Source organism: Euprymna scolopes, chromosome 7 (genome assembly GCF_053919585.1).
Source record: "Euprymna scolopes isolate OS-2025 chromosome 7, ASM5391958v1, whole genome shotgun sequence".
Classification (NCBI taxonomy): domain Eukaryota; kingdom Metazoa; phylum Mollusca; class Cephalopoda; order Sepiida; family Sepiolidae; genus Euprymna; species Euprymna scolopes.
In genome coordinates, this window is record NC_136488.1 from 161,846,272 (window position 1) to 161,858,425 (window position 12,154).

Genomic DNA, 12,154 nt, shown 5'->3' on the forward strand with positions numbered 1-12,154 from the left:
ATGTAGTTGATAACATTTTCATTTCCTAATTTCACTGATAATCAGTTAGTGCACAAATACATACAAAGGTCGTGAGTTCAACCTTATCTCAAGCATAAATATTTTTTTTACTGATTTTTGTCTTAAAATTAACATTAAAAAATTGCAATATTAAGTAGATTGTTTTAATTTTTTGTACTATATGTAATATATGGGAATTAGGAGCCAAGGCAGCATCGCTAGCTTTGCAAGTTAAAAATATGTTTAAATAACTTATTGAAAATTTGAACATGAAATAAGTAAAAAAAAAACACAAATAATAAGATAGGTGACAAAAGTAACTTGCTTTTGGCAGGTGACAGTAGTGAAGTGGTTAACCACACGGACTGACAACCTGGGTGTTCTGAGTTCGAATTCAGTTCGTTCCACAAAATCATTTTTACTTAGGTTGTTGGCAACGTTCACATGGTTCCTCCCATAAGTACCTGATGTCTTTCTAAAAAGAATTCGGACTAAAAAAATATTGGGGAAGCCATTGTCAAAAATAGAATCTTTGGATATGAAAATCATTATCTTGCTTTTGGTAACATTTATGTTATATATAATTTTGTTGTCTATATTACAAAATGCCTGAAAATTTAATAACACAATTTTATCGGCTCTTATATAGAATGAAATGTAAATGATTTACAAAAAGTTTTAACAATAGCAGGAGAATGAAATAATGAACACGTTCATAAGATTAAAATATATTAATAAACTTCAACTACTCCAAATAATCAAAAATAATTCTTAGTAGAGTCGAAAGTACTCTTATCATAAAGAACGTTGTTTATCTTTCTTCAAAAACATCAATCAATTATAAAACGGCAAGAGGGTTGAAAAATGTTGATTTAGCGGATGGAGAAAGCAAACTTTTTTGGTTGACCGAAGTTTCTGATATTAAACTAGGCACCGTCAAAACGGGGGGGGGGGGCAGGTAAGTACTTTTTGACGGACCGTCTTTTTAAAAATCTACCAAAAAGCAGGTAATTATCCAATCAATACGAAATTTTCAGCGATTATTAAGAGAAGAATGAACTTTATAACAGTGTACTTATTTTTCATAAACAATATTTATATATATATTTTTTTTGCTTACCCCCCCCCCCCCGTTTTGAGGGGGTTCCAAATATGCTTAAAATAATCATCTGAAACTGAACAAAACATTATGTTGTTGTAAGGGATGGGATTATAGATTAAAAAAAAAAAAAAAACTTGTTTGCATACCTTATTTTAATGTCTGAATATCAAAACTTCGATTGTGTTTAATTATCCCGCTTTTGAGTTTTGAAGTGTGAAATTCGGTGAATATGTTAAGCAAAATAATTAATTTAAGTTAAGCAAAACAAAAAAATTTTTTTTTAATATTTATACAAAAAAAGCCATTTTAAAATCTTTGATAAATAAATTAACAATTTTTTTTTAGCGAGACGAATAATGCATGACCATTATTAAACAGGGCATGCTTTGAAGAATCGATACAAAAAAAAAATTCGATAAATATTGTGCTCTTTGTGTTAAAAATAGCATTTTTCGATCCCGTTTGAAAACATTTGCCGCCTTTCTACTACGGTGGACCAAACGCGCTTAAATAATTTTTTATTTATTCGGCTTTAAATCCCCCCCCCCCATTTTGAGGAGCCTGGCCCACATACACATTAAAAACCAAACTCATACAAATGGTCACCCATCTGGTACTAGCCAGCCTCAGCTTAATAATACATTGAAATTTTCGTCACTGAAAAATAAGTTTTTTGGGGCCTGTTTGGTCTTCCATAGTTTGCTTTTCACGAAGTACAAACGTAAACATTATCTAGATCGACGCGAAGTAACTGGTTGCCTATATAAATATGTGGAATTATTTGAAATCCAGGTACTTATATTTTTGCATATTCTCATAGAAAATCACCCTAAATCTTAGACAACAAATAAATAAATTATTTCAAAAACCTTTTTTTAAAAATATTTATGTACGTTTTTGTGCAAGACAAAAAATGTCAATTGTTAACTTTTTGGGAAAATTTAACATTTAAAATTTAATTAAAAATAGTAGAAAAAGTTTTACATTATTCTGTTTTCTATATGATAAAATTCAGGGGTGTATCTTTCTGGAAAAAAAAAAAGTTAGTCAGAAATAATGGATTTTAATAAATGTAATTTCGTTTTAAAAAACAACTTGATTTTTCGGCCATTTTTGGCGGTGCCTATATTAAAAATATATAAAGTTATACTTAGTGTTAGTTTTTTATCATCATATCATATGAATCCAAAGATTCTGTCATTGGTTTCCCCGATATTTTTCTATCAGAATTCTTTCTAGAAATATATTGGTTACTTATGGAAGGTTGCCAACATCCTAAGTGAAAGTGATTTTTGTGGAACAAACTGGATTTAAACTTGGAACGCCCAGATCGTCAGTCTGTGTCATTAACCACTAGATCACCGTCACTTCCCAGTGTCAGATATTAATAGACATTAAGATATATAACTGGAAAATATATATCAGACATCATGTTTTTGACGAGAAAGTACAATATATTAAGTTCTATAACATACACGAGGGAAGACCAGATGTACACAAATCTAAGACAATGGCAGAACCGTTAGAAAATGACCTCTAAACCGTAGTGGAATGGGACCGTAAATGGATGGTAACATTTAACGCTAGTAAAACTAAGCTGCCTTCTTTTAACAATTACAAGAAGCTTTTCCAATCACCGATATCTATGACAATACCTTACCTGAGAATTCTTCCTTCAAAATCCTCGGCTTAACATTTACATGCAATATGAATTAAAACAAATACATGGAGAATATTACGAAGGCTGCTGCAAGGTGCTGGAGGTAGGTTCCCTCTATCGAGCTAGAAGACTACTCACAGTTGATAGTATCTTGTACGTCTACAAAGCCACCATTCACTCATGCATGGAATATTGTTGCTATATCTGGGATGGTGCATCTATCGTTAGTCTGTCCGTCTTGGATAGGGTCCAAAGAAATCTCCAATCTAATAGGTCCCGCTTTGTTAACTAAGATCCAGCCTCTGTCCCATTACCACAGTGTTGCATCTATGCCTGTTTTAGAAGTATTTTCATGGAATGTGCTCTGATGAACTCATTGCATTTGTGCCCCTTCAGCATACATATCCTCAACAAACCCGCTTAGCAACCAAATCACACCCCTTCACTGTTGAGGTCCCTAAATGTCAAAGCTTTCTACTATAATTGTTTCTTCCCTCGAGCAGCTAAACTTTGGCACTCCCTTCCTGCTGCCTAGTCCTCTGACTGTATTGATATGCAGAAGTTCAAATTTAACGTAAACCAACATTCCCTAAGCATGGTCCTAAATAATAGCCTCTTACGTCCAAGTGGTGATGTGTGTGCCTTGTTAGGGGTGAACATGAGTTTCAAAAAAAAAAAAAAAAAAAAAAAAAAAAAAAGCATCCAGAGCATTAGAGCAAATAGGATATTTAGGCAACAATCTCCAACGCATTTTCAGACAATAATTCAACAAGATTTGATTGGGTCTCTTTTTCTTGGTCATAATTGTTCGAGAATCTGATAATGGTTGTTGTCCAAATATCCAAAACATTAAGACAGAAACTACAAATGAAATTCAAACATCCCTTTCATACTGTCTTTTTGAAAATAATTTTATAAGCTTGGACTGGCTATTTCATTTTTTTTTTTATGGTTAGGTATATCTATGAGTGTGTGTGTGTGTGTGTATATAGCGTGTATATTTTATAACATACCAAATACTTTAATTGACAGAAGATGACATTGTGTTTCCTCTTTCAAAATGTGTATATTTTTTTTAGTTCCTGTTTTCTGCATGTATAGTGTAGGGGCAACCTAGATTTCGGTTGTGTGTCGTTCCCTGACCCACCCCTCCACCCTTCCTCTCAACCAAAACCTTTGCCCCCTCTTTTCTTTCCCTCCCCTTCCCCTGGGCCATGAATTGGAAATCTATCTCCCAACTTAAAAAGCTCCTTATGAGTGAGTGAGCAGGGCCAGCCAGCCTGCCTGCTCTCCCAGACCCAACTGGTTGATTGAAGCTAATCTAGCTTCTAAAAGAGACAGCAACTGGGGCGGCGGTGGCGGAGGAGGAGAGGAGGGGGAGGATGTAAAGTAGAAAGACAGCAGTGTCCTAGGAGAGGAGAAAACTGAGATCCTGTACCTCCCCTCCCTTCATCATTGGAAGAGGTTGGTGAAATGAGAATGGGTGGGGATCAATGGTGTGTGTGTGTGTGTGTGTGTGTGTGTGTGTGTGTGTGTGTGTGTGTGTGTGTGTGGAAGGAGAAGGATCTGAAAAACATGGTGGGGGAGGGAAACATGATGGTGGTCGTGGTGGCGTCTGAAGGAGAGGGGGTGGCTGTTGGCTCTCCCCCTCTCTGATCAATGTCTGCTAGCCTGCCAGCAATCTAGCCATTTATCATAATACTGCTAACATTAAAGGCTGCAAGCATATAGACATCAAAGGCCTCAAAGTGAGCAGTGAGATTACTTTCCTGACTGAAACAACCTCTCTCACCTCCAGAGAGAGAGAGAGAGAGAGAGAAAGAGAGAGAGAGAGAGATACCACACACATACACCCCCTCCCCGATACCCCCATAACTTACACACACACACACACACTAAACAGTTTCACTTCACATATGATTATAATTTTATAATCATAAAGGCATTGATGGGTTTTCTTTATTTCTTACATCCCCATGCACACACACACACACACACACACACACACACACACACACACACACACACACACACACTATTTATAACCCCACACAAATTCATAGGTTACTTAATATGCTCTCCTTTTATAAAAATTCTACCACTAACTAGAGTTTGCTAAGCACTTATACCTCTGTGCATTTTGCTAAAACCACTTGTGCTTTTAAACATTTTAATTTCTAACATTATTCATTTTTACATTGTCACATAGTCATTTTATTGTATGTCCACATTAAAGATTTTTCATATCTTTAGCATAAACTTCTCGTTTTTATATGTAAGTAAAAATAATATATTTAACGTGTATACAAGGTGCGGCCTAAAAGCCAAATTCAAATTGATATCAAGAGGATTTTACTTTCTGAAATCGGACTGGCCCCTTTTTATTTGGTCGTAGTGTATGAATCCCTTAAGTGGCTAAATAGTTGACAGATTTAGCCATAGGTTAACTTGACTCATACACAACCATGGCAAAAGCAAATGCCAAGATTTGAAATGGTCCACCGTTTGGCAAGCATATTCCTTGGTTGAGTCATTTCAAGATTGGCAGACATTTCAAAATGGTTCATGCTTTTCAGAAGAAAAACAAAAACAAAACAGACGAGCAATCGACCAGCATATACGAGGTGGAATGATAAAATTGTCGCCCTAAAGAAAATAAGATTTCAGTTTCATTTTGAAACTTTTATTGAAAAATAAAATCCATTCAAGTAACTTGATTATGTTGTAGAGCTGATATCTAGTCAATGTAGCCGCCTTCAGCCTCAATCATCACCTCGAAATGGGTCTGGAATTGGGAGCATGCATTTTTTTCACAAGCGCCAGCGGGAGCTCGGCGAATACTCGGCAAATGGTGGAGATCAGGCTGGCTTTGGGGTTTGTGAGAGGTCATGTTGGTGATGTTCTTGACGTATGACCAAACAAAGTAGACCAGCGGGTTCAGGTAGGAGGACAAGAGGGGCCAGTGAGAGAAGGGTGCAAAGTCATAGCACTCCTTCTGAGGCCAAGCCTGGGTTTCTTTGAACTTGTGGGCCAGCGCCGAGTCTTGCTGGCACACCCGGGGTGTGACAGTGACCACCTGATTGCACCTGTATTCTGTTGATTAGTTATTTAAGTCCCTCCTATTTACTTGTCTCCCTACAAAGAAAAGTTAAACACAAGGCTGATTATTATGTAGGAGTAACCAGATCCCTAAAAAGGACACTTTGTGAAAGAAAAAAAAAAAAAAAATTGCCCAAGGACTTCTCTGACCAAAGACAGAACAGGTACTACTCTTTGAAATATTTATTTGCACAAAAGATAAAAAATTACAAATTAAGCACAAGGTCAATCAAAAGTATGGGGACAATAGGTGTTGTTGGTAATCCTTGGTCACAAATACCTAAAATTGTCTCTCTTACTCTTAACCAGAAATATCTCATTCACCACAACACCACATTCATTCCAGGAGCTGTCAAACCCAAATTTGAAAAAAACTTTATTGAATCATAAATATACAGAGATTTCATTTCATTGGTGAGGGAGCGGGTAATAAACAAACAAAAAATAATAGAAAACAAGCAGGTCAGTCTCTAAGTTGGAGTGGGATCTAAGTATGAGAGAAAAAGAAGGGGTTTGGAGAATGGGTGAGCTCCTTCCAAGATGAATGCAAATTGGGGAGAAAAGGCTAGGATCAAAAAGAAATAAAATGGTGCTACACTTTGACCCCAGCCCAAAGTCCAGGTTTAGTCGTACATGTAAATTTGTTTTTAATATTTTACTTCTCATTAAATATTTAAGTAATTATTCTTCAATTGAAGTTCTCAGAAATCAAGAGGCCCCTTCTCAGAACTAATGCTTGATCTTTATATGAGATACATAAACATTTGAATGCTCAATTCGAAATGTTGAGTTAGTAAAGAACATTAATTTTCCTTTTTACTAATTGACCAGTTAACTGTAGTATATCTTTTAGTGGCAAGAATTCATCTAGTTTGGTGGAATATCAAACTTTGTGCTCTCACTCTAAGCAACATCACTTGGATAAGATGCACCATTCCTTGTATAAGACAGTAGGGGATAGCTATGCTAAGAGGATCTTATTTAGACTACATTTCTTTTAAATATTTAGTGTTTACTTCTAGGGAAAAGTATCTTCGTGTTAGGTTGTCCTGACAAACTTCTGTCCAGAGAGGCCTTAGACATTCGAGGATAGTGTCGAGTAGGCATTCAAGTACTCTCCTAAAATAATCCGAATATTAGTTCATGTGGAATCAATAATAGTAGGGTTTGAAGGAATTTTGTTTCTTTCATTAAAAATGTCAGTAATTGAACTGTCGACTCGAAGAGCAAGACAAAATGTCTATTTTGTTTGTCTAAACTCGTTTGAATATGTGTGCATGGTCATAAAGTTATGTTTAATGGGCATGAATTTGTGTTGCAAGAAAATGTCACTCCCCTCTCCTTTTGATTGCTGGCCATCCATTGAATATACAAACCCATCTCATTTAATGACCGATGCTTATTGAACCTGACATCAATTTCATTTAGATCAATGCATTTGAACATCTCTTTTTACCTCCATGAGAGTTTATTACTTGTAACCCATTTTATTTGCCAGCATATTAAGCCTCATTCGATAATAAAAAAAGAAAATCGTATCTTATTGCACCACAAGCAATCACTGGTATTACGGATGATGAACTTCTGAACAACCTCAATCGCTTTGCTCTTCATAATTTCTCCACATCTGACTTCTCATTCATTTCCATTGTCTTACACTTGTTGCACATAAACTGGTAATAGATAAAAAACAATTCAATATATATTTATCAGTTACAAATGCAAGGCACATAGTTTGGCTAGGCTGAGAGAATTATATAATTGTAAAAGAACTACATACAATATGTAAAAAAAAAAAAAGAAAGTTTAAAAAAAATTGTTTTGGACTATTAAAATAATTTCTGATACTGTTGATAATGTTTAACCATTTATTTATTTTTTTTATTATGTGTGAATTCATGTTTTGAAACCTGACATAAATGAAATCGATGACATTACGCCGAAGCTAAAATTATTTTGTTAAAGTACTGTGTGGGTCTATTTATAAGAAAGTCCAAATTAGTTTGTAGAACCACAGACTAAAGATCTCAAGCTGTTTGATTTCTGGTCATGGCATCCACTTTATTGGGAATTTATTATTAATGCATATGAAAGCAATATTCTCCATTTCTAAAAGTAATTAGTATTTCTGATATTTCTAAATGAGACTAATTAATAGCAAAATTCTTTGTATTATTTTGTTATTGACCTCATATATACATAATGTGATTTTTTTGCTTTTGCTTTTTATAGAATTGAATTCTTTTCAAAGAAAATTCAAATCCTTTGATCTAATTGTTTATAAATATTAAATGACTATTTGGGAAAAGATATTTTTTTGTTAAATTATTGCATATTTATTTTGTTTTATTTTTATTTTATCAAAAACAAATTCCTTTGTAGCTTAAAATTGCATTCATAGCTTTTATAAGTTGGATATTTTTATATTGGTTGTATCATAATAATAGCAACCATTATCTAGATCTTCTAAGGTATTTGTGGTTATTTTAAAATCATAATTAGGCCATATTCCTTCAAGAAAAAGGAAGAAAATAAACAAAAACGTTCAAAGTGATAACATTTTTAGTATAGAAAGTTTCTTAAAATTTGATGGATAATGTGTAGGGTTGACTTGAGTTAACCATATTTAATATATCTGCCAAGAAAATCATTTTACTCTAATGAAATTTGCTACAAAGCAAGTGGGTAACAGAAGATACTGTGTTTTTGAAAGAAACAGCTTAATTTGTAGATTTGTATATAATCATGTTTATCAGCTGTTTTCACTTGTGAAATATTTCATTTTGGTTCCCACTTAATACCAAGTCATCAGGAGAGAATACAAACTGTTTCAGGGATTTTGTTTTAGTTATTTCTCTTGTAGACTTGTATATAATCATATTTATCAGCTGTTTCTACTTTCATTTCAACCTCTAGATAAGGTTGGGTCATCAGGAGAGTATATACACCAAAGCAAATCATTATACTTGACATTTGTCTGCAAATAATTAAAACTGATTAAATCTTCATGAGAATGTTAGCAGATGTACTAAATAGCTTTTGGATAAGTTTTCATTGGATATGTAAAACAAAGTACATCCCTTTATAGTCGCTCTTTATCAGTAAAAATCATGAAAACCATTTACTTTCCAAATATTTAAAAAAAAACATGCCTGTCCGTTTACAGTTCCAAATGGGCTATTTTTTTATATTAAAAAAAAAATCATGTTAAAACTAAGCTGTTTTTTTTTTTTATTATTGTAGTTTCTTTTTAAAATTAAAAAAAAATGTGCAAGTGAATGGACATCTGTTTCTTTATAATTTATATAAAAAAATATTCAGAAAAAAAAATGTGTGTTGAATTTTCATTGAAAAAAAAAAACCCAAGTTTTTTTAAATCAATTCTTAGCAAATTTTCAAATCAATTTTTAGCAAATTCGTTTTAACCTTTTTAAGCTAAAAGGTTAAAAAGAATTTGCTAAAAATTGTTTTGAATTCATTTGTTTTATATTTATGTTCTTTATTTTGTTTTTTGTTTATTTTATTTATAAAGTGTTATAAGAATTTGCAGCTACCGTGGAATTTCCACAGGTTCTGCTAGTTATCATGATTGCATGAAAATGAGGCTTTTATCAGTTATTTATATAAATTTTCTTTCATCACTTTTGATTTTAAGTTTCAATCTTTATGCATTAACACTAAAACAGTTGAATGATTTGGTTTTTGATATAATTAACTTTCATGTCAAATTAGAATATACAAAGGGGGAAAGACAAGGATAAATAAAGAGCAATATTAGAAACAGTGGATGAAATATTTATTGTTTATCAAAGGAACAACCAGGTATAATAAAACATGATACAAAGAATGTGTGTAATTACCAATGAAAAGGTACATGTTTGAAGCCTCCTTAGCACACTCAAAATGCATGAATTGCTAGGGCAAACAATTTATAGAAAATACCTGAGCAATGTAAACTAAATATGATTCACTTTGACATTAACTGAGAACTATTCTAATAACAAATTCTGCGACTAATAGAAAAAGGGTCGTACAGAATTGGCTAGCTGTTTGGGTGTCCTGTTTAAACTGCGATTATAAGTGAGATGAGATAAAACTGGACCAACAATATGGAAATGTAGAGGTAGACATCCGCTCAACTGTAAGCCAACAGCCAGAAAGAGGATAAGCCTTTGATTTTAATCTCTCATACTGGAAGTGATTTTTACTTCATAATTGAAAATTTCATTTTCTTGCTGTTGAGTATGATTCAGGGGAGATAACTTGAATATGGTTTCAGGGAAATAACATTAGAATATACTGAACAAACATTAATCTGTGGTCTTTGATGCTTGTGATTATCAATATTTCGTTTCAATCTTATATGAATTTTTTTAATATTAATACACCTTAGAGTAATCCTACTTCTCTGAGTGGAAGGATCTATCCCCAAAATTGTATATTCTTGTCTAACCTAATTGAATCTAAAGACATCCGGGGATAACATGGATACCTATTTATCATGGAAAGCATTTATGGATTTAATTTTAAAAAGTTATGATTTTCTTTTTTTTCTTTTTTTTTTTTTTTTTTTTTTTTTGGTGTAACCCAGTGTGTTATCAAGAGAGAACAGCAGAGACTTTTATTTTTTTTATATTTAAATCAATAAATTTAGATTTATTTTCTATTTGTTTTAATAATCCATTTTATTTTTTAATTCTCTTAATTAAAAAAAAAAAACAAAAAAAAAACCTTTTAGACATTCCTGGCATTGCCCGGGATAAATTGAAATAATTTCTTAAATTTTTTATTCATTTACATATTTTTAAATTTAAAGTAGAACAATCCATATTATATTTTTAATTTAAAACTAGTAATCTTCCTTGCTGATTTCTAATTTTTAGATAATTATTAAAAATGTTCCATAATAGCAGTTATCTCGACAAAACTATGTAATTAAAAATAAATTTTACATAAGTACATTATTTTATTGCTAACTAGCGGGGGTACCCGGCGTTGCCCGAGTGTTTGTTTCCGGGACGGGGGGGGGGTTAAAAAATGTTATGGAAGGTAAGTAGGAAGGATCAAACCCGGAGTCATGAGTAAAAGTAGGAAAATAAAGTGTGAAAAAAAACAAAAAAAAAAAAACATCTGCAACGTTAACAGTTCGGCCACCAAGAAAAGTCCATTCCAGTTGTTTAGGAAAAAAAAAAGAAAAAAAAAAACGACTACGGTAGATCGGCGCGAACGTGAAAATATAATGTGAATTGTCCAGCACACTAACCACTACGCCACAGAGCACTGCAGCTTAGTTTAGTGATTTTAAATAACTTCACATGAAAGAACTACGAAGCCAAACCGGTGTTCTCTTCTCAACTCTTCCTTGTGAACGATCCCCAAACGGTGTTAAGTGGTGGCAGGGGGAGGAGGAATTTATTAGAGAGAAAATATTTTACCACTTTCATTGATCTTAATCAATTTTGGCCGTGACTTCTCAGCAGAAAAAGTATAGAAATCTAAGATTATCGAGGAATTTGAGAAATAATAAGCCTATAACACACCTCAGATATTGTTCTGCCGTTTGTGCATATTATATTTGCATGAAATATCTTAATTTTTAATCCTATTAATGTCAAAATCAGATGGGGAAAAAATGAGTTCATTTTATTTATATAGAGATAACATGGTACCACAACAACAAATGAAAAGTGATTAGCCAAAAGCAGAGTTTGGTTTCTCAGCTTAAATATTATGGTTTAACATTGAAAATCCAACAAGATAGTTTTATGTTATACTTCTCAGTAAACAAATGTGTCACATATGTTATCCATATGCAAAAAATTGTATTCATTTCCAAACTTTAAAAATATTTGTCAATGTTAAACATTTTTTTTTTTTTTTTTTTTCCAGAGACGTCTTTATTTCGACAATCCGACCTCAACGCAAACATTTAGTTATTGTAATGGATCATGGGATTTCTCTCAGTTTAAGCCAACTGCTGACTGCCAAAGCCGTTGCCAAACATTTGCTGGAATCTCTCTCAGAAAATGACTACGTAAGTATATCTGCCATATTTTTAATTTTTTTAATGCTGTCAATTATAAATTTCACTTCAGGTCACACTTGTCTGCACATACACTTGTTTTCTCAATCTGATATTTAAAATAAAAGGTCATGCGCACACATTTTTTCTTAGACCTATTTGTGATAATCATGGTTATATTTAATAAAAAAAAAAAAAAAAATTTCTCAGTTGGATTAATTAGGTTTTAAGAACCCCAGCAAAGCAAAATGAAAGAGACAACTTTGGATTG

At 32.9% G+C, this 12,154-nt stretch overlaps 1 protein-coding gene across 2 annotated transcripts in view; it reads left to right on the forward strand.

The window, feature by feature from the left end:
• The window catches only part of LOC145280220 (VWFA and cache domain-containing protein 1-like), a 335,274-nt gene that overhangs the window by 265,610 nt on the left and 57,510 nt on the right, over positions 1-12,154 (forward strand). For both annotated transcript variants that reach the window (XM_080132006.1, XM_080132007.1), the window contains exon 6: positions 11,751-11,895. In XM_080132006.1, coding sequence (XP_079988132.1) covers positions 11,751-11,895 — 145 coding nt within the window. The remainder of the gene's footprint in view (positions 1-11,750; positions 11,896-12,154) is intronic.